Source organism: Gallus gallus, chromosome 19, assembly GCF_016699485.2.
Source record: "Gallus gallus isolate bGalGal1 chromosome 19, bGalGal1.mat.broiler.GRCg7b, whole genome shotgun sequence".
Taxonomy (NCBI): domain Eukaryota; kingdom Metazoa; phylum Chordata; class Aves; order Galliformes; family Phasianidae; genus Gallus; species Gallus gallus.
The window spans coordinates 3278524-3304178 of record NC_052550.1 but is presented as its reverse complement, the minus strand read 5'-3'; the positions used below and the strand labels follow the sequence as shown (position 1 = coordinate 3304178).

Genomic DNA, 25655 nt, shown 5'->3' with positions numbered 1-25655 from the left:
ACCCTGCGTGCAAGCAGAGTTGCTGTGCAAAAGGTGTGGGCTGCTCTGAAGGGCTCAATATATCATTTGGATTTCTTTTCCTAAAAAAGCTCATACATCTTATTTTCCATCCCACCCCCTCCTGGGAGAAGTCTGCTTTTGCCCAGAGCTGCGAAATGGAGAGAGAATGGAAGCTGTGATGAATGGGCCCACACGGCCTCCCAGCTGGTGGAACAGGTGAAGGGAACGCTGCAGCCAGCTGATGGGAAATGCCCTCTGATGGGAAAGGCTTTCCTCTCCAACCAAGCTGCTGCGCTGCTGCTCTGAGTGCTTTTGTGTGCTCCGTGGGGTTCTTAAATCTCTTCTTCAGTCAAAGAATGTTGGCAGGAGGGTGGTGGGAAAAAAGGAAAACCAGTATGTGTAGACAGCACGGGGTGAGAATGGGACACTTTTGGTGGAGGCAGAAAAACCCACACCAGTGTCACTGCAAAATTGCAGTGCATCCAGTCTGAGCCTGGTGTAGATGAGCTGTGCTTTGCTGGTAGCTCTGATGGAGTTGGATGAAGCCATAGTTCTTGCTTTGGGCTGCGTGATCAGGGGCTTGGGGGTCTTTAGAGCTGTTGTTACCATTCCTTGTTGAGAAATCATTGGTGGTTTTTGGTTCATCTACAACAGGGTTTGTCGCTGTTTTAGTTTAGGCTTTTTATTAAGCTGCAAGAAGGAGGGCTGTTTTTTCTTGCTCACCAATTTATTAATTCTCACTTTGAAACAAATGCGAAAGACAAAAAAACTACTGTGTTGTCTGAAACACAATCAGTGGGGTTGTGGTGCCCCGAGCAGCTGATTGACCGGCACAGATAGGGAGCTGCTACTTGTCTGTTCAAAGCTTTGTGGTTCTTGATTAATATTAAACTTAGGGTGTTGTGCACTGGTAAATTGAGAGGAATGACCCCACACCACGGGGCTGAGCCTGCTAGTATCATAGGATCATAGAATGGCCTGGGTTGAAAAGGACCACAGTGCTCATCCAGTTCTAACCCCCTGCTATGTGCAGGGTCGCCAACCATCAGACCAGTCTGCCCAGAGCCACGTCCAGCCTGGCCTTGAGTGCCTTCAGGGACCAGCAATCATTTGGTTTTGCCACTTTGGTTCAGCCCTCAGTTAAATCCATGCTGCAGGTGTGAATGGGTGTTTCCCGAGTCAGATCAGCAGTCAGTACACGGACACTGGTGGTGCAACAGTCAAGTTTGAGTGGGCTTTGCTTTATCTTCATGGGCCTGTTGAACTTTAATTTCTAGGTTAGGTGCTGCAGCATCAACAGATGTTGATCGGTCTGTAGTAACAGCCACGTATCCAGCACACAGCACCCACCTGCTCAGGGGTTACCTGGAAGAAAACATCTGTGTGTTCTCAAGTGTTGCACGGAAGAAAAACTGCAGATGAGCACTGATGGTTTGTTAATTTAGGACCTGACAGAACGAGGTGGCTGTTAGGGGTGTTTGGAAAGTTGATAGGGAATTGATTATGAAATGCTTATGAAGGTTGTATTCAGCTTAGTGCAGGTGTTTGTGATGCAGGAGGGGGTGATGCCTTGCAGCACGTTATCCCCTGCTCCCATTCTGCTTTCTGTCTTGAACAAGGGAGGGACTTTGGGAGCTCCTTTTCCAAGCAGGTGATTTGCTGTGTGCCAAGCAATACAAAAGGGCATTGAATCTATCTTGGTTTAATCAGCTTTGCAGATGACATCTAGAGATGACCGAGAGTCTGATTTTAATTGTCTTAACCATGAGATGCTCTTAGTGGGATTTGATGTAGTTAATCCTTAAACATTCAGTGCACCCACTGCAGAATGAGGTGTGAGCACATGCTGAAGGCATACAGAGGTTGGATGCCCTCCTGCTCCCCATCAGCAGCTCCTTGCAGGACACCATGGAAGGGAAAGCTGCTTCCCACAGACGTCCAGCCTGTGGGGGTTTGACTGTAATGAACCAAATCCCATTCAACTTTTCTGCTTTACTGGATCATCTCAGCACTGGAATGACATAAGAGCAGGCAACGTGCATTATGTACCTGGAGAAAGCCCTGTGCTCAGCGTCTGTGCCAAAGCCAGAGCTGAATGAGGCTCTCTCAGTCCCTGAGATTTAACCTTTTTTTCCACGGCTGGGAAGGATTCCATGATCTTCATGGTCTTTTCCAACCTTAATGATGGTATGATTCAGTTGTTAGCAGTAGGGGCACTCTGTGTGGCTGCTCAGGTTGTGTCCCGTGAGTCAGCATCCCAAGTTGCACACGCAGCATCTTCACTGCATCCCTTGCACTGGCTGCTCTTGATCCTCAGTCTGGATCCAGTCTGATTGTCAAGTAGTTATTGCTCGTGGTGGAACAAGCTAGGCTATTTTCTGGTACCTTCTCTTCTGGAGTTCATTGGCAATGAGCTCATTCCATCACTTTGGAGTGAATGAGCCCATGGCCCTTCTGCACACACCTGCTTGAGCAATGTGCTGCTTGGCTGCTCTTCTCCCGCTTGCTGTAGGAGCAGCAGCAAAGCCCATTTGAATGGGTTTTACACGGGAACAATGCCTGAACAAAAATTCTCCACTTTGAAGGCTGGGAAATCTCAAGCTCAGTTCAAAACTCTGCTGCTTGATCACTTGGCCACTCTCTGCAGTGTTTGGTACTGAAGATGAATTTCTGCAGTTCTGAAGGTGTCCTGAGACCACTCCTCTCCCTGTGCAGCCGCCAGAGCTGTGCCTGGGAAATCATTTATAAATGTCTCATTAAAGAGCCGTGTCTGCCTCTCTCCTTGCTTTCTGCCATCGGATCAGCTCGCTCAGAGCAGCTGTCTGCGCTTCTGCAGCAGCACCCCCTGAACCGCGCTCCTGCCTTACAAACTCCCACAGCCGAGGAAATAGCAGACAACTGCATGGACACATGTGCAGGGCCTGCAGGCATTGTGCTGAGCTCAAGCCCGAGCTTTTGTATGCTCATATGAAAAGGAAAGCCTCTAGGAAGCCACGCTTGTGCTGGAAGCTGGACTTGGGGCATTGCGGCTGTGCGGAGAGGTGTGCACACCGGTGATTTGGGGACGGCGGTCTCGCTGTGCATTGCTTGAGCTGTCCCCCATCAGAAACCCCCTGCAAGTTCATCTCATGTAAGTGCATCCACCACGCTGGCCTTGTGGGATATTGGCTCCGTGCTTTCTAGCTGCTTTCTGATTCTCCCAGCGCGTAGTTCTTAAGGGTTTGAGTCCCATGGATCTGGGTAAGGCGACTGCTTCGATTTGGGGATGGGGTGTGTTGAATCTTTACAACTTAAGTGCTTTTTCTAAATGGCAAACTGTATTCTCTGTTAGGATCAGCTGTAGTCAATACAGCGAATAATGCTTCCAAGTGGAGCGTTCCAGTTAGTGATTTCTGTTGTTTATTTAGGAAAGAATGAAGCCAGTGTGATTGAGTACACCATGGATTACTTTAGCCCTACGTTATCAGATGGGTCTGTGGTTTATTTCTGGAGGTTGGGGAGGATAAGAGTGGTTGGGCACTGGCATAAGCTGCCTGGGGAGTGGGGCAGTCACCGTACCTGGAGGTGTTCAGGCGCCGTGGAGATGTGGCACTGAGGGACGTGGGCAGTGTTGTGGTAGGTGATGGCTGGTCTAGATGATCTTAGAGGTCTTTTCCAGTCTTAATGACTCCATGATTCTGTCAACCCTGAAACACCCTTAATATTATGGGATTTTTGCCTGCGTTCTTTTCCAGGAAAGCAGGGTGCTGTTGCAAAGGGATGTGATGGATGGACTCTGTTTTTAGGCTGGAAAATATCACAGAGCAGATTGAAGCACGAATGTTGAAAGAATATACTTACGGTTTTAAAAATAATAACTGTGTAAAAAATAACACTCTAATCTGGATGAATAGATCCTTCCATATGCTGCAAGCTAATTACCACTCAGTGAAAGAAATCCTGTGCATGTTTTGCCAGTCGCTTCCCTTGTGCCCTGTGCTGCCAAGAATGGTCTGCTATGCATATTTTCTTGAATACCATTGTTTATACAAAAAAAAAAAAAAAAATCCAGGCGTATAACAAATACCTTCTCCCAGTTTAAGAACAGCCAGCCTGATGTTATCTGACCCAGTGTAGCTGTTATGAACTCAGAGTTCCATCCCTGCTGTCTCCAGTGGGCACCAAGAGTGCTCGTCTCGCCCGTGGCGGAGCAGCTTTCGTACCAGCCACCTCCTGAATGAGACCTTTATGTGAATGCCTTTGTTCAGTCTGTCTGCCTGAGGTTCAGTGCCCTCCCAGCTGCCTCCCAAAGACAAATATCGGCCTCAATGGGCACCTCCTTGCATTCAGCGCAAAGCCACTTCTGCAGCAGCTCCCATTTGCTGTTGCTTGCTCATTCATAGTTCCCATTTGGTTTCTTATTGCCCTCCTCCCTTTCCTCCTCATTGCAGGCTTTTTTTCTAGGTATTATCGCCAGCGATGTTGAAGTTGCATCAGATCTTGATATCTGCACAGTGGGGCTTATTCCAGGGAACAGCAGGGGCGACAGATTTCCAGGGTGCCAGATGCAGAGTTCATCTCCATGCCAGCCCTTACATTCGTGTCCCGTGAGATAGGCCATTACAGACCCAACTTTTCAGCTTTGAACTTGGAAAGCTTTCAGTCGTTGTTTCCCAGTCAGCCATAAATCTCTGGGACTGCTTCCTCCCACAATGTGCTGCCAGGCACTCGGCCGTTCCCTGTAAAGCATTGCAGCCATCTCTTCCCTCTTTCTTTCTTCATTATCCCACAGCTTGAAAAGGCCGTGATAAATCTTGCAGGAAACAGCTGCTTCGTCGCCGTGCTCAATAATTGGAATTTGGGTAGAGCGGTGTGGGCTGGGTTTCACTTGGCTGCCAACAATATCACTTCTGTGTCATCCAAGCTGCCCCGATCCCTCTGTGGGAACCTGGAGAACCATGGTGAGCCAAAGGAAGCTGTGCGGATGGCGGCTCTGGGCTGTGCAGCAGGTTGGACCCCACGTTTCTTGCCTGGTAGAGCATACAGTGTATTCAGCAGGGGCTGAGGCCTGCCTCTGAAAACTGGTGCCCCTAGACTACCCATTGGTCTTTGCCTGTATGGAAGCTCTAAGCCAGCCATGCCCAAGCCATGGCCTGTAGTCTCCCATCAGTGAGGTGGTGCATTTCAGCAGTGATGGCAGTCGGTCACCTCCACCGGTACATATCTTTTTACAAGCAAAAAGGAAGGGCAAAAATGGTAGTGACTCTGTGGTGGAAAATAATGTTCTGTAGCTGAGAATGTGTTCTATCGAACGGTGTTATTGTACTCTTTGCTGTAGTTGTCATTTCCATGGATATAAATAGGAAGCATTACTTTTGGAGCAACCCACATATATGCAGCCCAAGACAATTCCTCTTCACTCGATGTGGCCCAGGCAAGCCAGAAGGTTGGGCACCCACACTCTGAGCTGTGACCGTTGGTTGGGGAATTGGTGTCATGTTGTGCATGGAGGTGCTCACCAGCCACGGGGCAAGCTGCCCATCACCCTATAGCCTATTTGTAGCTCTCAGACATATGGGCTGATTTTTGGGTGGTCCTGTGTGGAGCCAGGTGTTGGATTTGATGATCCTTATGGGTCCCTTCCAACTTGGGACGTTGTATGATTTATTGGGTTGAGCTAGTGTTGTGTTAGGTACAGAGCTATTTGTTTGCCTTGCAGTTAGGAACAATCGAACCCAAAAACAACAACAAGAAAAGCCCTGGTGATTAAAATGTTGAGGGGAAGCCCTCTCTGGGGGCATTGTATAGCTCTGCTGTAAATATAGTCTGCTTTCTCCTCTTTCCCTCCCTCCCTGGCACAGGACACTACTTTGGGATATCTTCTTTTTTTCCTTTTTTCCTCTTTTAAACCTAACATGCCTCCATTTTATCAATTAGCTGCCTGTCTCCCTGATTCCCATGGCAACACAACAGGCTGTTGAGTTGCTGGTGCTGTTGGCAGTCGGGGTGCCTGGCATGCATCGCGGGAGCCGTGAGATGACAAAAGGCTTCTGCAGGGAGTGGGAAATACGCGGGTAGCGCTCACTGTGCACCGCTTCTCATGCTGAACTACTTCTCTTCTCCTCTCCCTCCTCCCCTTCCGAGACAAGTTTCCTTTCTCTTTGTTTCAGCAACCCGGTGATAAGGAATGAGGGTCAGAAGGCATGGATGGGTTGGAGGCTGTGTGGCTTTGTTGGGGTATGGATGGCACTCATAGCACGAGGCTGTGCGTGTCGTTGGGGTCTTGCCGTGAAGGTTATCCCTGCTGATGCTGGGGGGAGATGGAAAGCTGAAGCAGAAGGCAATGAGCAGAGCTTGTTTGAAGGGGGTTTCTTGCTCCTGTACCATGCTCCAGGGATTTCAGACACATGGCTTTCATTGGCACGGTAATGAGAGCCATGTGAGCAGGCTGAAGCTTCAGATCCAAACCTTTAACCTCGCCTGTGCTGAGCTCAGAGGAGTTTGTCTGGCTCCTGTGCCTGAACCAGCACGGGGTGCCCGGTCAGCATCAGCACTGACACGGGAGGAGCTTAAGGAAGGGGGGCTGCTGCAGGGCTGCCTTAGCCTTACAAAAGCAAAAGGGAAAACTGAGATTTAGAGCTGGATAAGATGTGCCTTTAGCGGATGCTGCGTCTGACTTTGATTTCTAAACTGTTGTTCAACCCTGAAAGCTGTGACCTACAGGAAGACCGTTTAAATTGAAAAGAATGAGCTTGGCTAATGAGCACAATAGGGCTGGAAAGCTGGAGCAGAGGAGATCCCACACACTGTGCTGTGTCTCAGAGCCTGCTAGGAGCAGAGCGGGGCAGGAGCTGCTGTCTGTCCTGAGCTTTGTGTTGGATGGAGCAGCAGAGAGGGAGGCAGTGACCCTCGGGGGCGAAGGAGGAGGAATTTCTTCTTTACCATCATAAGGTAACTGCTGGTGGGAGGGCTGGAGCAGGAGGTACTCAAAATTTGTGGGTTTGTTTTGTTGTTGGGTTTTTTTCCTTGTTTCTCTAGTGTAACTCTGTTCTCTGCTTTGTACCTGGGATCTATACTGTTGCTTTGCTGTTGGCAACTTCTCATTGTTCTGGCCAACCAGGACAAGCAGACATCCATGTGAGGTAGGCATGGTGAAGCTGTTTGGATGCCTGTAGGTTGGGGAGAGCTCAGGAGTTCTGAACACCTGGGTGGATTCCCACTCAGCTGCTTTAGGAGAGGTAACCCCACATGTCAGCAGTTTAGAAGGCAATGCCGTTAGCTAGCTGTGCTGTCAGCTAATTTCTGCTGTGGGCTATTCTAATGTGCTCTTGGGATTGAGGACAGAGCAGTCATTGCTGCTTCAAACCAAAAGAGGGTAGATTTAGATGAGATATAAGTAAGGGGTTTTAGTGGTGGTGGTGAGGCACAGGAACAGTGGTGAGGCTGCCCAGAGATGGTGGATACTCCATTCCTGGAGATACCCAAGGTCAGGCTGGAGGGGCTCTGAGCACTGATGGAGCTGTGTGTGTCCCTGTGCACTGCAGGGAGTGGGACCAGAAGCTCTGTAAAATCCCTTCCAACTCTAAGGATTCTATGACTTTTAGCCTGCTCTGGGTGCTGTGTGGTGATCTAATGAACGGCTCCACCAGACCTGAAGGCAGGAAGAATGGGTTTGGTTTGACCACTATTGGTTTCCCTGGAAACAGAGTGCACAAAACCTTTTAATTGTGCTGTAAGAAAGTTGGTGGCTTTTCTATGTGGGTAATGAAGGCCATGCATTGGAACACCAAGTTCCTACACCATGGCTGTAATGGAAGTAAACCTTCTGGCAGTTCCTCTCTTCCATGCTGTCTCTTGGAATAGCCTTATGCTAAAGGGTTATAGTGCTTCTGAGTGCATGCCCTCCTCAGCAACCTGTAATTAGACGCTATCCCCAAGATGCTGTAATTGCTGCAGTTTGGCAGGCAACTAAAATGAACCAAGTCTATGAAGCCCCTCTAAAATGATGGCTTTATTGCTCTTATTGGAATGCTGTTTGGCACCAGGAATCCAATGGAAACTCCCACTTTGCTTTTTCCTATCCAAGATGACGTTTGGAGGTGTTTGCTCTGGTGGGTGGTTCTGGATGTGATGTAAGTTGTGCTGCAATGTTTGTTCAGCCCTGGGGCAGCTTTCTTCCTTTCTGTGCTTCTGAAGGGCTGCGGTGATAAAATGCTGCAGCCGTATCTGGCTATTGAACTGAAGGACTTTTATACCAGCACTGAAGTGCTGATGCCCTGCTCTTTCCCCTGGCATCAAACCTCCAGCACAGCTCGGAGCACTTCAGGTTGAGAGCTTTGTGTTCTCTGGGCTGTGCAGGAGCTGAGCTGGATCTGTCAGACCCATTACTTCGGGAAGAGCTGTGGAAGTGGTGCTGGCTGAGCTGTAGTGATGGCTGAGGCTGGGTGAATTTCACAGTTCAGATAAGCATTCATGTTTGGATCATCTCTGCCACTGTTAGATTTTCTTTGCCTGCCCTGTCCAAGAGCTGTTGCCCACCCCCCTCTTTTGACTTGGGGAAGCTTTAATGAAGTCCATATGCTCTTTATTTTAGCTCCTCTGGGACCTAGGCTGAAAGCACAATGTTTGTAGTAGATTTTGTCACTGGGGTCAGCAAGCATAGGATCACCACTAACTTGTTTGCTGGAGTTGTTGCTGACCTTTCAGGTGCAGCCATGTACTTAAGGGATATGGTTTATTGAGCACAGTGGTGATGGGTTGATGGTTGGACTCGATGATCTGGATGGTCTTTTCCAAACTTAATGATTCTGTGATTCTGTAATCATATTACAGAAAGTTTGGCCGATCCCAGATAAGCTGGCCATGACCACTGGGGCCAGTGAATTTCCAGCATCATCTGCAGCTTTCCTTCTCCCAGCAAAGCATAGCTGCAGTTCTGGCTTCAGCTTGAGCAGCTGGTGTAGAAATAAGAGCACTCCCTACTGCAGGTCTGAGTTCTGTGCACTGAATGTCAGCCCTGGAAGAGCTGTGCTAGCAGGGGTTTATAGATGCTTCCTGTTTATAGATGCTCTGTTTATATTGAACATACCCCAGGTATCTGCTTACTGCTGGCTTCTGCTCTGCAAAAGGGCATGGCAGCAGCTGGGAGAAGCAAGTAATTTGCAAAGGCTGCTGTTGTATCCCCCAGGAGCTATGAACGTCCTCCAGTGGGCCACTCGATGCTTGGGTTAACTGTAGGCAGACCTGTGGTTCTGTAGAGCTCACTAAAAGATCAGTGCCCACTCTTGTTTTAGGATAAAAAGGTGACTTTGGCATTGTTCTTGGTTCCCCTTTATTCAGCACCTCCCAGCACTCCTGTTCTGTTGAGCTTATTCACACTGCCATGCCAGATGTCCTTCAGTGCTGTCATGGAACTGGGAATAAATGCATGCTATAAAGGGGGTGATGAAGTGGCGTTTGTCCTTTATTTTATGGGGGATCTGCAGAAACTGGGCAGCGCACAGAGATTTCTGCTCAAACTGCCGTTCTGCCAAGGAAGGTTTGTAGTTAATGGGGTTGCCCAGTTTCTAACCTTTGCCTGATGTAAGTGTGCAACCTGAGCCGCGCTCCCAGATGTTTCCTTTTTGTAAATGCCCTTTGCTGGTGTTTCGACTGCCTCTGCAACTCCCTGAAAGGAGGTGGGGGTTGGCCTCTTTTCCCAGGTGACAGCAGTAGGATGAGATGATGGCCATCAGTTGCTCCAGGGGAGGATATTGGGAAAAGTTCTCAAAGAATGGTGATGCATTGACGCAGGGAGGTGGGGGGGTCAACTCTAAAGGTGCTTGTGAAGCTGTCACGCTGAGTGGCGTGGCCTGGACTGGTCACAGGCATGGATTGATGGTTGGACTAGATGATCTTAGCGGCCTTTCCATCGTTAATGATTCCATGAGGTAGGATTCCTCCTCACACCAACCCTTGTCCCCTTGGTTTGCAGGCTCGCCTCTTCACAAGCAAAGTGCCACCTCCACCTCCAGCGCCGACAAGTCGGGATCGAAGGCCGCCGAGGTGGGCGATGACTTCCTGGGAGACTTTGTGGTGGGCGAACGCGTCTGGGTGAACGGAGTGAAGCCGGGAGTGATCCAATACCTTGGGGAGACACAATTTGCTCCGGGCCAGTGGGCGGGGGTCGTGCTGGATGACCCCGTGGGTAAGAACGATGGCTCCGTCGGAGGCGTGCGCTACTTCGAGTGCCAACCGCTGCAGGGCATTTTCACGCGGCCGTCCAAGCTGACGCGGCAGCCCGTGGCTGAGGGCTCTGGGAGCGACGTCCCCTCCGTGGATTCGCTTACAGCTCAGAACTTGTCCCTGCACTCGGGGACGGCCACGCCGCCGCTCTCCACTCGCGTCATCCCCCTGCGGGAGAGCGTCCTCAACAGCGCCATGAAGACGGGCAACGAGTCGGGATCCAACCTGTCGGACAGCGGGTCTGTGAAGAAAGGGGAGAAGGACCTGCGGCTCGGAGACCGCGTGCTGGTGAGTGGATGGTGGGGTAACCCTCAGAAGGTGAAGGGTAGGAATTGGTTCCATCCCCGGGTGCTTCTGGTTAGGTTTGGGGGTGAGGGAAGGATGATGTGTGGTGGCGAGATGTGCTGGCATTGCAAAGGAGGTACTGGGAAAGCCCTGAGCAGTAGAGTGCCATCAGAGGGAGAGTAACTCAAACATGAGAGGGAAATAGAATCATAGAATGGCCTGGGTTGAAAAGGACCACAGTGATCATTGAGTTCCAACCCCCTGCTATGTGCAGGGTTGCCAACCATCAGACCAGGCTGTCCAGAGCCACATCCAGCCTGGCTTTGAATGCTCCACGTTGTGGGCATCCACAGCCTCCTTGGGCAATATGGTTTTCTATCCCAGCAATGCTCTCCATAATGGTGTGTATCACCATTTGAGGGGGTTGCAGTAGTAGTGTGCCTTGTTGTATGTGCTCATGCACACTCTTCCCTCCCCTTTTGGTGCTCCAGTGTTTAAGATATTGGGTGTGACGGTAAATCCTTTCCCATACAGAAAGAAACTTGTGATTATTTTTATTGAAGGGTGGGACGTTGCACTGATGGATGGTTTATCTGTGACTGGGATCTGTTGTTTTAGAGCACCTGGTGGTATACTTGTGCTAAAATCGCTTACTGCAAGTTTGTCCTAGCAAAATAGTTGTTTCTTCAGTGGAGATTGAGAAGGAGAAGAATACTGCAGACACATGCAGTCTCATTCTGCAGTTGTGTAGAATAGTTTAGTTTTGTTTAGCATGGATGATGAATGCTGTGATATGAAATGTTGTGAGGAAGCCAGCATTAGAGCACACATCTCTTCTGCCTTTATCCACTAATATCCATGCAACTGAAGGATGAAGATGACTCTAGCCAATGGGGATAACAAGTTCCAGGAGCGGGTCTTTGTGTGTGCTGGACAGCCTGACTCCCATTTGAAGTTATCTGTGTAGTGTGTTTGGGGCATATGGTTCTAATACCAACAGTTACAGCTGGGAGGTGTAGGCAGACCTCCCCTCTGGTTACAGACAGGGGTTTGGCTCTGTGGATGGCTGCATCATGCCTGCTGCTGGCCCCGCTGCTTTCAAGGGCAGCAGCAGAGATGCTCTGTTCACACGCACTGATGGGTTCAACATTCATAAGCTCAAGGGAAAAACCAACCTTAGGAATCTGTCCTCCTCTGGTTGGTTTGTCTGCTCCTCTCTCTTCCTTTACCTCTTGGAGGGACAGTGCTCAAGTGAGGACTGCCCCTCCTTTCAGCAGCAGCAAAATATGCAGACTGAGACTTCAACGTGCTTATGTCATAGAGACTGCTGGTGGTTTTCTCCCTGGACTTCTGTTTTTGGTTTCTTTGTTTAGATTTTGTTGTTGTTGTTCCGTTTGTTTACAAATGAATGGAAGCCCTCCCTCCCAGCCTGCTGCCTTCTCCACCCCAGATGTTGTGAGAGAGAATTTGTGCTGTTCTTTGTTACTGTAATGAATAACTTTGAAAGAACAAGTCTGAAACGAGCAGAAGCTCTCAGCTTAGAGAAATATCAGGAGCAGAGATCTGGGAAAAGAACAGATAGAATCATGGAACCATTGAGGTTGGAGGAGACCACTAAGATCACCAAGTCCAGCCATCAGCTGGATTTGGGCCATTTTTGCGTTTCTATGGCTTTGTTCTTAGAGCCTTTCCAACTGTAGCAGTTTCATAAAGCAATCTAATGGAGTTTTCCACTAGAAGAATTAGGTAATGTTTGACTTTGGCACTTTTGAACTCAGTTTTTTTTTTCCCAGAGATGCAAAAATTGCATTAAAGAGGTGAAAAAAGCCCTCCGCCGTGATGCTGTGGAACTCATTTCTTGAGGTCTGGCAAATGAATGTGTAACAATTAACCTTTGCTGTAGTAAGAAGGGAGCTTCCCAAAGTGTGCCAATTGCCTGAGCGCTGCCATTAATGCGGGGCAGCTTTGTTGCCTTTCTCCAGGGACAGAATGGATGGAAAAGGAGATGGAGCAGTTGAGCACTTTCTGCTTGAGAGGAATCTCCGCTACGTTTTCCTCCCCCTCCCCCCCCCTAAGAAAATGCATTTGCATGCTTTGAGGGGGAGGCAGCTCAGCAGCTGAACTGATTCTACCCTAAAGTGCTTGCTTAAGAGCAGTGGGAAGGAGGCGACTTCACGATAAGCAAGTCTAAATAAAGAATATCCTTTTCATAGAGCTCTTCTGTCCTTTAGCCATCCTTCTATTCTCTAACTGGGGTTGCACAATTCTATACTGAAACGTAGTAAGGGACATGACTACCTAAGGGCCGTGATGTTTCCTAATTGCCTGTATTCCTGCAGAGTGCTGCCCCAGATACTCCTCGGATGGGTTCTGTGGTTGTGATGTTGCCAGAACATGGAGATGGCTGAAGCTGCAGTTGCTGCTGCAATAGACAGCACTGCAGGTGGGATATGGTGGAGCCTTGCTTTGGTGGCAGGCGGCTTTGGCTGCTGGGAAGGTGCTCTGGGCTCACCCCAGGCGTGTGATAGGAATTGCTTTCTCCTCCGTGCACTGCAGAGTGGTTTTTGCTGGCAGTGTATTGCCACCTCTGGCTCTTGGCAGACGGCAGGAAATTCTCACGAGTAAGCTAATCGTGTCCTCTTCTCTAGCACCCCATGCAAACCTACACACCAGCCTTGATTTGCCAGCCCAGAGCTGCGGAAAGCATTTAAGCAGCTAACTGATAAATCCTGGACATCAGCAGCTCCCAGCGAGGCGAACTGCAGCCTTTGCCTCTCTCCTTGGGCACACACAGCCACGAGCTCTGCTGGCAGCTTGCTTTGAGCTGTGTCAGCCCTGGGACTGAAGTCTTGCTGTTGCGAAGGCATGTGGGGCATTAGGAAGGAACTGAGGAACTTAGTGAAACTAAGAGATAAAAGTACATAAATAAAAAGCTGCTGCCTTGCCCTGCTGCCGCGTTAACCCTTGGAGGCTTTTTGTGCTTGCACACACCCTCCTAACCATTCATTTAGGCCAACGCACTGACCAGTGCTTGTCTTCTGTGTGCTATATTTGTCATTAAATAAGCATTGTGAGTGGCTCATGGCAGAGCAAACTGTATTATTAACGTGGGCGGGCTTGCTATCAAAGGCAGCCCCAGGAAGGGATGCTGTAATTGCAGGCTTTCCCCTTGCACTGCATCCCGAGGGCATTATTCTCGCACTGCTGCCTGAAAGATAAATGTGTGTGGATGCCTTGTGTCAGCAGCGCTGTGCTGCAGGGATGGGCGAGCCCCAGAGGTAAGTGTTTGGGTTAAAAGAGGCTATAAAAATTCCTTTGTCGTGAGCTGTAATTACACACCTGCAGATGAGCCAGATCTCCACCTTACCCTGAATGGTGGAGTGCTCTGCCTGGCTGCCAGCTGGGACGTACCCCTGTAAGTGCTGACATGCACTTCCCATAGGTGTGCGTTCGTCCCCCTGTGCTTACAGGTGGTTATTTCCCATTATTTGAAGGGTCTGAGTGCAAACTGCTGTGCTTCTGCTAAAGGCATTCTCTGTAAGTCAAGTCCTGTGTGATGATCTTCTGCCATCGGTGCTTGGAAGATGGCAAGGAGCTGGGAAGCAGCTTCTAGCACTCAGCTCAGTAGAAATATGCTCCTGAGATGAGCATGAGGAAAAGGCAAATGCCTGTCTGAGGGAAAGGATGGCTGCTTCAGCTTCACGCTGGGTAAAGCCTGCCCCTCAGACAGGAGCAAGAAGCACTCCTCCATAAAGATGGGCTCCAGTTCTTGTTGGTATCATCCAATGTCAGTGTAGAGTAACAAAAACAGCTCACATGCTGTTCATTAAAAGTAGCTGATAGTCCCAAGGTTATTCCTCTTCACTCGATGTGGCCCAGGCAAGCCAGAAGGTTGGGTACCCACACTCTGAGCTGTGACCATTGGTTGGGGAATTGGTGTCATGTTGTGCATGGAGGTGCTCACCAGCCACGGGGCAAGCTGCACATCACCCTGTAGCCTATTTGTAGCTCTCAGACATATGGGCTGATTTCTGGGTTGTCCTGTGTGGAACAAGGAGTTGGATTTGATGATCCTTATGGATCCCTCCCAACTTGGGATGTTGTATGGTTGTATGATGGCCCTCTGAGTAAAGGAAGCATAGATGTGTTGGTATGTTGTGCTTGTGTGTGTATGTTCCCAACTCAGTCAGCAGCCTTGTCTTGTGGAAATGGCTTGGAAAGGAGCAAAGAAAATGAATGGGGATGGAGTATGAGATTTATGAGCAGGCAGCACAGCATCATCTCTGTGGTTTCTGCCTGGGGATGTGCTCAAGCAGGGGTCTGCAGCCTGTGAACTGTGCCTGACACTGGAAAACAGTCCCTGTTGATCTGAATTAGTGTTTTTTGGTCTTTTTTCCCCTCTCCCTGAGCTGTATTGCAGCAAATTGCAAACAGCACATCACTCACAGGCCCTGGGTTGAGGTTCTTGCTGAGAGCAAAAGCAGGGCGTAAGGGAAAAGAGCAAATGCAGACAACAGGAGCTGGACCTGCAGCAGCCAGATCAAGACATGGCCTGGTGCTAATTGGGCAAATTGTTTAAATGATACATTAGCAGCGTCTGGGAGAATCAGCATCATTGCCTTCCCAGCCCTGGGATACTGGTCTGAATCCAATTTTGTCTTTCTGATGAGAAAGCCATAGTAAAATGGGATGTCAGTGTTACTACAGATAGCAGGAAGGTGGGTGGACCTCTTCGAGTGCAGTGTTTTCCTATTCAGTCTGAAGGATACAGCACCATTTTGTATCTGTGGCTTCTCCTCATTCTGAAGGTCACTTTGAGACTACTGGAGAGATTTTGTTGAGGAGGTCAAAAACAGATCTCTGGGCAGAGGCGTGGAAAGGGAACTCCATACACTCAGTATGGTGTGCTTGTGGCCCTGAGTGCTGTGCCAGGCAGATGGTTATAGACAGTTGGTTTTTTTTTTGTATAGAAACTGCTTCTATCTTCCTCCCAAGGTGATGCTTCTGATTTGTTGAAGGGTATAATAGAAACAAACGCTTCTGTTTTGATGAGCCCATTTGCTGTGTGTGCTGATGTGACCTGCCAGCTGGCTTTTTCCAAAGCATGTTGTTTGTTTTAGCAGCATTAACAGATTATCAGGGCTGAATAAATCTGTGTGTCTGTGTTGGATGGATTCTCGAGGCTCTCCATCCATGAGAGCTGGTGTGTGCTTGCCAAAAGTCAGGAGGTTCACCATGGGCTGCCATGCGAGTATGACGGAATAACTCTTAAAAGAGAAAAATAGAATGGAATCACGTTGCCATGTGGGGGAGTTCTTAGCCCAGAGAGCTGTTGGTGTCCCATCCCTGGTGGTGCCCATGGCCATGGGTGGGCCCTGGGTAGCCTGAGCTGGTGGGGTACACCCAGCCCACCACGTGGGGTTGGAGCTGGATGGTCTTTGAGGTCGCTTCCAACCTATCCATTCTTTGACTTTCCGTGCTGTTTGGAAGCGGCCCTTTGCAGAGGCCCCAGAGCAGTGTGGTAAGGATCACACTGATGGAGGGAGCTCATCAGGTTCCTTGAGGGAGCCTCCCAGAAGTGTTAAATTCCTATCAATGACGTTAAGATGAATTACAACTCTGTTGAATTCAGCTTGCAGCTCGAGAAACGTATTAGAAGGATGTTAAATCATTGCATTAATATGAAGAGAATAAAGCTGTCCAAACTCAAATAAGTCAAAAAAGAGGGCTGCTGTTTGACCATGAGTAAAGAATTTTACTGAGGCTGTTTGAACCTATAACTGGCCAAGTACCCAATACTGAACCTAAACCACTTCACTCCTGGGCACAGTGTAGGACCTGAAAGCTTTCTTGTGATGTTTCTCCTCCTTCCTGCAGTGAATAGAACATCAACAGAGTTTTTTCCATAAGTAACGCTTGGCTAAATTCCTAGTAAGGGAAATTACAGAAGACAAACTCGAGCTGCATGCAGCTTGGCCTCCTGGGACGTGGGGTAGGACCCATCCTGCAGAGCTGTGCTGTCTCAGGTGCAGTTATTTTTAGGTTGGGAACACTCATTCCCATCTGCATAAACCATGGTCAGGATATTTGGTGATTAAGGATTGGTAAACCTGTTACATCCTCAGCCCAGAATACATAAAACTGGAGATCTGTGTTCTGCCACTGTTTTCTGCAGGACAATATCATTTTGTTGGCACCCATTAATGTAAAATTTCATATTAAGAAAATTAATAACCACCAGTCATTGGAGGTAGAAGCTGTAGATTTCATTTTAAGATTGTTAAGCTTTCTTCCTTGAGCACAGGCTTAGCAGAGGTTGAAAAAGGTTTAAATTATGTGCTGATTCACTTGAATCCTTAGAACATCCCTCCTACTTCTCCGTCTTTCTTGTCTCAGCACAAATATCTAATGAAACCCATAGGTGTAAAGATAGTGGCAGCTGGTAGAGCTGCTGCTCTGTGAAACGTGTTCCCATTGCAGTGATCAAAACATGGCTTTGTGCATCCCTGACCTGCTCTGTCCCGGGGTCTGCTCTGCACATTGGAAGTTCTAAGTGTACATATGGGAGCAAAAGGTGTTGTTTATTCTTATTTCTCCGTGGTGGGGGTGGAGAACCAGGTGGCAGTTGAAGCCTCGCAGTACAATGAGGCCCTGTTTCACATGGCATGCTAACTCAGTGGATTGATGTAGAGTGCGTAGGTAAAGGCAGAGCTTTTTCTGAACAAAATATCTTTATTTTGAGAGGTTTGCTGGGAGGGCTGTTGGCTATGTGCTGGCAAACCCTACGTGGGGATGAGCTGACAAGCAGTGCGAGTGCTTTGCTGCTCAGATTATCGCTTTGAAATCCTGTCCCAGAGCTGCCAGCTGAAAGAGCAGAGAGCTGAAACCCCATTAGCGCGGATGTTCCTTCTTTGCACAAGGCTGTGCTTGGAGGGCTGAACTCCTTTCAAGGCCTGACAAGCGACTGTATGCAATTAGTTGGTGTTCTTCTTGTATTTGTCCTGACATCTCCCAGATAGGCATGTCAAAAAGTGGGAGATTTGCCTGTAGTTGGGAGAGATATCGTTAGTGCCAGGAGGCTTTGGTATGAAAACTATCTGTTCTGGTTTCATTATATCTCCCTTGGAAAATCTGATAGACTTTATTTTTCCCCCTTCTCTCTCCGTTGCTATCCCAGCTTTCGCTGACCTGCACTAAAGCCAATATTTGCCTCTGACCCTCATCATTTTATCCCCATCAGGTCGGTGGGACGAAGACGGGAGTTGTGCGCTACGTGGGAGAGACAGACTTTGCCAAAGGAGAGTGGTGTGGCGTGGAGCTGGATGAGCCCCTGGGGAAGAACGATGGGGCTGTGGCTGGAACAAGGTACTGAGCACCCCAAACCCAGCCTGGGCACGTGGGGTCCAACCACCTCTTAGGTGACGGCACCAAACACCATTCGGGGCTGGGAGGGATGGCTGGGGTGCTTGGCTGGATGTGGCGGGGTGGGAGGAAGAATCCAGTTCTTGCTTTTTGGTTGTCATCTATTCTTGTATTAATTCTGTAGCATAAATCATAGAATTGCTAGGGCTGGAGAAGACCACTAAGATCCCCAGGTCCAACTCCAACCCACCCCCACTGTCCCTACTGACCACGTCCCTCAGTGCCACATCTCCATGGCCCTGGAACGCCTCCAGGGATGGTGACCCCACCACTCTCCATGGGCAGCTGTGCCACCACTCGTTCCAAGAAGAAATTTTTCCTGATAGAATGACAGCTATTTGCTGATGGATCTTATCACCTCTCATCTCAATGGACTCTTCCATTATTTTTGTTTCAAAAAAAAAGCCCCTGTTATATCTAGATAATCAGGCAGGGACACCCAACAAGCTTCCCAAGCAGTGGTGTTTCTGTTCATGTAGAAATTAGATGAGGGAGTGCCCCCAGCATCACATCCTGAGTTTGGTATTTGGATCTGAGTTACGGCTCAGTGCTTTGACCCTCATCCAACACAGGTGGAACTCATTTCCTGTCCTCCACGAGCCCCTTTCAGGGGAAATACAGTTGATTTCTCAGGGCTTCTTAAGGGAATCTCACATTAAAAGTGAGCTTTAACTTTGAAACAACTCAGGAACTGAGAGTTCCTCTGCTGTTAGATCTCAGGTTCTGTAATAAAGGTTTCCTGTGTTGAATCAGCAGTCATATGTTCTCATTTAAAATCAGAGAAACACTGCCTTGTTCAATGTCAGGGCAAGAAAGCAGAGGATGATTGGCAGCAGATGGCTGAGTTCCAGCCTATTCTGAAATGAAAAGAATCAATGTGATGGAGTGGATCCAAGTCCCTGCTTTCTTTATCATGCAAAATAAATTATCTCTAAGCCTAATCTTCAGGTTGTCAAGAAATGATGTATTGTCTTTGCGCATATGGGATGTGTGGAAGGCAGATGTGAGTGGTCAGGGTGCTCTCTGCTTCTTGTCTTCACATCTCTATTGCTGGGTTTTGAAAACCCAGTTTTGGAAGGCCATCTTTCTTCTGGACCTGCTGCGTCATGGTTTTATTTTGCTGTGTTGTGTATCACGTCTGCAAGATGTCTCTTGTCTTGCATTTCATGCTTTGTTCCTGCTCTTGATTCCATGGCAGAATCAGGGAATCAGAGTGAATTCAGAGTTTCTGATTAAAGAGGGGAAATGGAGGGGAATCTGTAGGGTACCCCTGCCCCATGCATCCCAGCCAATGATGCGCATCTCCTAGCATATTGAACACGTGTCCCTGCTCATCCCTTGAGCCTTCATCTAACCTTCTGGTTTTACAGCAGTGAAAATGCCTCACTGGTAGCTGCCAGCACACACTGATTTCGTCAGCAGGGTTTTGGAGGAAAGCCCTCATGATAAACCCGACTCCCTTGGGGCACACAGGCACCCCTTGGATTGCCTTCCCAGTGTTTGCCATGGCTGCTCGGTGTTCCTGATACTGCCCTGAGTTCATCCTGCCAGAATCAGTCTGGGAAGAGACTGCCAAGGGCTCTGCTTTGGTGCTTGTTGCCATCTAGTGAGCGTGCTTGGCCTGCCAGCCCAAGGCTCTGCTGCAGTAACTGGCTGCTGAGGTAGGGAAGGTAATGAGGGGTAAATGAGTGAGCAAAGGATTCCATCCCCATCCTTGCGGTGATGAGCTCTCTGGGTGAGCTGATGGTAGATCAGCTGAATTTACTGATTCTCCTCAAGCTGAAGAAGGTTTTCTAGCAGATGTTTCTGCTGCCAAGTGTTCTGGACCCAATTCCTGTTTATGAACTGTATAAAGGTTAATTGCAACCACTTCCAATCTGGACTAAAAGTAGGTGGGTAGATGCAGTGTGATGCATGTTCTAATTTGCAAAGAGCTGCTGGGGGCTATGAGGGGCCATGCTGTAAATACCCAAGTACCAGTTTGTGCTTCGAACATGTAGACCAGTGCCATGCTGTTAGGCTGCCTGTGCCAGCTGTGGTTGAGAAGGTGATGCTGAGGAGGGCTTTGTCTGGCTTGCAAGAGGTCACGCAGATTTTCCTGCTTTTTTTTCCATTCTAGATTAAGGTCTGCCCTGTGGCAGGATGGATTTTCCAAACCCAAGAGCCTGTATTAGCAGCAAACAGGGGGCTAAGCAGTTTTGGATCATAGGGTCTTTTTTTAAAGATTTTTGGGGAGGGAGAAAGGGGGAGGGGAGGGGAATGGAGTTGAGCAGGTGTTGGAAAACAAATTGCTCTCATCTGGATGGGGATCAGACTGTTCTCTGGCCTCCCAAGCACACAGAGCTCTGTGACACAGCCCTGTGGCTGCTTCCAAGTTAGAAGGCAGTTGGGAAGCAGCTGCTCACGTCTGGAGAAGGAGGACTTGTGCTGGGCAGAGCACGAGCTGAAAGCTGCCACTCGTCATGCTCTGTAAGGACAAATTTACTGGTAGAACGTGGTACAGAGCCGTATGATTTGTGGATACGCTTTGCTATGCAGCTTTCTTGGAAGTGGGGTGGAGAGCACCCAGATGCTGGTTTGGGAAGGAGCATGTGTGCTCTCACTTTGTGTATTGCGATCCTATCTGGGCAACCATGTGGGTCTTTCCTGGCAGCTCATCAAGATGTGTAGCAATTAGTGCATGGCAATGCCCTTCTGTAGGGCTTGGGCGAGGTGGGTGCTGTCGCCCTTCTGACACAGTGCATCCCTCCTGTTGCAGGTATTTTCAGTGCCCTCCCAAGTTTGGCCTCTTTGCTCCCATCCACAAGGTGATTCGGATTGGGTTTCCATCAACCAGCCCTGCCAAGGCGAAGAAGAGCAAGCGGATGGCCATGGGAGTGTCTGCCCTCACCCACAGCCCCAGCAGCTCTTCCATCAGCTCCGTCAGCTCCGTGGCTTCCTCTGTTGGGGGCAGACCTAGCCGCAGTGGGCTGGTAAGTGGCTTTTTCCACTCTCCATCTGCTGCTGGGACTCAGCTCTACGAGGTGGGAGGGCTGGAGTTCAGTTTCAGCAGCTGCACTGGGGCAGCTGCTCCTTCCCTGTCAATGAGATGAGGGAAGCGGAGTTTGGGATACGGTTTCCGACCTTACAAATTGGACTCCTTCCACGGATGTGAGAGGTGTAATCAGACACTGAGCAATTGTGACCATTAGAGTCCAAAGCGCTATTTGCAATAGGCTGCACCTCAGCTCTGCTGTTGAGTGCAAGTCTTGTTACAAGATCCCTGCACAAAATGCCATTGCTTCCTGCCCGTGTGTTTGTGTAGCGGTGTGCTGTTAAGCAGCTCTGCCTTCCAGCCCTGCGGTGACCGCATTTTAGCTCCAAGGGCTGACACTCTCCTGGATCACATGCCTTGTGCTTTGGAAGATGCTCAAGAAGGCAGACACCAGAGCAGCAGAAGTATTATTAAAAGCTCTGACGTAGTGCGTGCTGCATAGCACCTGCAGTCCTCTTGGCTGGGGACAAGGGTGCAGTATCCATCCCTGGGAGTGGATCCAACCAAACAACACCGCTCTCCTTTTGAGATCAACCCTTCTAACTGAGCTCGTTTTGGGACTGCACCAATGCCGGGCATCAATAAAATATATTTTAAAAGGCAGGCAGTGCAGTGCAGTGCATGCTAGTCTTTCTTAACCCAATTCCCACCCCACGTTATGTCCTTTGGGAAGTGGTTCTTCCATTGTAGCGTAGCAGAGCATGGCACAGACTTCTGCAGACTCATTAACCTGACCTGTGGGGCCCAGAGGGTCCAAAGCTGGAACTGCAGCTCAGTACAGCCTAATTAATGATCAGTAGACCTGGACTCCAAGCTGTTCTAGACTGAGGAGAACACGGCCTTATTCTGTCTCTCTTTAACTCTTCTCCAGCTGACAGAGACCTCCTCTCGTTACGCCCGTAAGATCTCTGGCACCACGGCTCTCCAGGAGGCTCTGAAGGAGAAGCAGCAGCACATTGAGCAGCTGCTGGCAGAGCGTGACCTGGAGCGGGCCGAGGTGGCCAAGGCCACCAGCCACATCTGTGAGGTGGAGAAGGAGATCGCCATCATGAAGGCCCAACATGAGCAGGTAAGGAGGAGGGGGTGGCCCGGAGGGCACTGCTGCCCAAAGAAATTGCGGGTGCCCCATCCCTGGAGGTGCCCAAGGCTGTGGGTGAGCCCTGAGCAGCCTGAGCTGGTGGTGAGCACCCAGCCCTTCCAACCCAAGTTGTTCCATGATACCTCATGTGCAAACTAGGCTCTGATTTTCTGCCTTTTGTGTGGAGGCCATACAACAGGCTTTCTCCATTCCTGCCGCTGTAACATGCTCTCTCTTCTCCAGGGAAGGAGCACAAACAGGGCTATGCCAAACTATGGACAGAAGGTAGTTTGTTTGGTGGGTCAATACATCTGAGTGCTGAAATGCAGTGGGAAGTCAGCACAGTGCCCCGAGCCACCCACTCTGGCCTTGGCTGTGTCTGCACTGCAGTGTTCTTTGATGCTATCATATGCTGCTGAGAGCATCAGCTCAGTGGTGCAAGTCCCTGCTTCGAGAGGGGATGATTTGATCATATTAAGAGTTGGCAACTGTAAGGAGAGCAGGCTGATCGTGCCAGCATTTTGATTTTTGTTCAAGAATGTATGCAGATAGTATTTTATCCACCTGAATGTGCAAAGAAAGGAGTTGCATGTTTATGCTGTTCATCAATGCGTGGCCCTCTAATCGCTGTTCTTGCCTTGAGCTCCTTGCTGCTGTCTATAAACCCTGCTCAGCTGCAGGGAGCAGGGATGGACAGCACTGCCTCTCTTTGTGGTGGGCCACACCTGCCTGCCAGAACCACGGGAGGAAATGGTAAATCAGCTGCAAGATGACGTCTTCCTTCTGGAAAGATATTGTCTGCTAATTATCAGTAATGAATTAATGCGAGCCTGAAATGGTGCTCTTGCTCAGTGATGAGGGCAGAACTGGATCTGGTGACCTCGGACCAGGTTTTTGAAACTGTTTGGGCTACAGGTGCTTAAATCTAATCAGAACTGGGTTCTCCAAAGGGTTCCAATCGGACGGACACTGATATGTGGATCAGGCTTACAGCTGGGGGAGATTGAGCAGGTTTTTTTTGATGCTTATGTCCTGGGCTTTTTGGCAAACCTACCTTCTTACAATTGCAGCCTCTGAAATAGGTCATCAGAACCTTCTGTTCCCTTGATCTGATCCTTTCTCAAACAGCTCTATACCTCAAATGTTGCCAGCTTTTGTGAGTGGGGCTCTTTTTGTTGCTGCAGTATGTCACAGAGGCAGAGGGGAATCTGCAGCGAGCACGAGCACTGGTGGATGGGATGCAGAAGGAGAAGATTGAACTGCTGAACCAACTGGAAGAGGAGAAGAGGTGAAATGGGAGCAGATGGGCGTGGGGGAGGTGAAAGCATGGGGGGGATGAGGCTCTTAGCTGTGAATGGGGTTAGTTTGGATGTAAGGACAAGAAAGTGACTGGAGAGTCATCCTGGGATGTCTCCCTGTATTTGCAATGTGCTGTGCTCCCCTGCATTGGCTGCTACAGTCTGTCTGTTGCGTGGTTGGATCCATATTCTTGCCACATACAGACAAAAAGCACTGTTGTTCCTGATGGGGACCCCAGACTCCTGGCACACCTGTGAGGACCCCAGTAAAAATTTTTAGGCTGCTTGCATGTCCAAGAGCGTGTGACAATGGCAGATATTGCCCTAACAGTACAGTGTGGGCAGCAGATCCTCTGCCACTGCTGGCGGATGGCCAAACAGCCTTGGTGTCCTGCTGGGCTATGAAGCTGTTGGAGGCTCCCAACCATCTTTTCCTCTTTTTTGGTTCCTGATACTGAGCAGGGGGAAGCAGCATAGATATCTCTTTGTGATGTGGTAATCTCATGTTCGTTCTGAGAAATGAAAGTCAAACTGAAGTACAGTGTGATTCCTCACGTCCCAGGGGCCCCATATGATGATGCATGCATTTCCTTTCTGGATGAGGGGAAAGATCTGTTTGTCATTCTTGGAGGCCAATTGCTCCATACGTATAACGGAGCCCTCCGGTGGGAACGAAGACATTTCTGTGTGTTAACTGAGAAAGCTGGGAATGGTGCTGGTTTCAGTGGGACAGTGCTCCTCCTGGAGAGGAGTCATTCATTCATGCTCTCTGGGCAGGCAGCTCATTTTCCCAGCTCCAGGAGGCCCTTTAACCCACGACAGCTGAGCTATTTCCTAAATATCAACAGATGCCTCCTCTAATTAGGGGAGGTTTAGACAAGGAAGCTTGTTTATGAAGTTAGATATGTACTCTCACAGCTATTTTTGGCTCTGTAACTGAATCAGAGCCCTTACATCTGGCTACCAGCGTAACATCTTCATTACTGCTCTTTTTTTTTTAAATCAGGGAAGAGAACAAAGAGGGCTGAGTTCAGCAGATGATTGAATTACTGTGTATTGTTATGAGATTTTTACGTTCAGGCTTTGCAAAAGAGTCCCAGGCACTTTGTGTATGTGGCTTTATGTGTATTTGTGCATGGCAGATGGGTACAACCTCTGCACTTCTTATGTACAGTTCCTTTTCTTCCTCATCTTTTTACTGTGCATGGATGGCCCATGTGCAACGGCTGCTTGTAGGGTGCAAAGGTGGGTGTTACTGATTGCTCTTCATCTCTTCTCCCTCCCACAGGAAAGTGGAGGACTTGCAGTTCCGTGTGGAAGAAGAATCCATTACCAAGGGGGATTTGGAGGTAATTCCCACCGCCCTCACTGAGATGTGGGGGGCAAACTGGAAACTATATGTGTGTGGTGATTCCTACCTGCCTCTGAGCGATGCATTCTCTTTACTGATGGCTGTGGCCATGCTATGAACACTGTGGTGCAAACTGTGACGATTGATCTTTGGTATGTTGCCCCATCACTGGTAACAGCAGGAGCTGCCTAGAATTGCTCAGGTCCAGCCAGCCTGGCTTTAGATTTTGCCATGAGTTGTCAAGCTGTGTTAAAATTTGCTGCAATTAATAACCTGGAGGTGGTGTTAGGAGCTTGTCTCAGTATGTGCAAAGAAGGAGAAGGAGATATTTCTGTGAAAGTGAGGCTCTGCATGTGTTAAACGTGGGGCTTTCCTTATCTTTAGCTGTGATTTTCCTGGCCGTTACCAACCTACCATCAAAGGATCTGCTTCAATTCTATCAACAAAAGGCAAGGAAAATATGAAAACTAGGTGATGGAGTATGTTGCTATGGATGTGACTGTCTTGGTATAAACTTCTCTTTATCCAAAAGATAAGTAGAATAATGTTTGATGGGTGTAAATCCGCAGTGCCCTGACGGCAGACCTTTGCCAAAGGACAGCAAAGGGCAGTTCCTGCCCTACTGAGTGGGGAATGAGGTGAGTTTGGTCCTGAGCTGAGCTGATTGCTTTCCCCCAGTGCTTTAGAGAGGGGTCATTGATCCATCAGTCCCTTTGGGATGAGCACCAGGTGTGATGCTCAGAAGTGATTCTCCCTTTCCCCATGCTTTTTGGCTCTAGGATTTGCCCTGTTGGACAGTTCCATCCTTGACCTATTGTTAAACTTGAAGTTTTTCAACATCTGGAGCTATGGATCCAATATTGGGGCATTCAATCAAGTGGGAAGATTTGTGGGTTTAGCCTTGAAATGTGGTCGTGATTTCAGTCCTCTTCTGGTTCTGCTTGGCACTGCTGATGCTGTAGTGCTTTGGAAGATGGAAGGCAA

General features: G+C 49.0%; 1 protein-coding gene across 3 annotated transcripts in view; it reads left to right on the top strand.

The window, feature by feature from the left end:
- Positions 1–25655, top strand: part of CLIP2 (CAP-GLY domain containing linker protein 2) — a 59518-nt gene that overhangs the window by 14006 nt on the left and 19857 nt on the right. For all 3 annotated transcript variants that reach the window (XR_005841061.2, XM_015295959.4, XM_015295957.4), the window contains exons 3-8: positions 9953–10491; positions 17729–17853; positions 20669–20882; positions 21816–22013; positions 23207–23310; positions 24609–24669. Coding sequence is in view for 2 of the 3 variants with exons in the window: in XM_015295959.4 (XP_015151445.1) it covers positions 9953–10491; positions 17729–17853; positions 20669–20882; positions 21816–22013; positions 23207–23310; positions 24609–24669 (1241 nt within the window). In the remaining variant the exon portion in view is untranslated. The remainder of the gene's footprint in view (positions 1–9952; positions 10492–17728; positions 17854–20668; positions 20883–21815; positions 22014–23206; positions 23311–24608; positions 24670–25655) is intronic.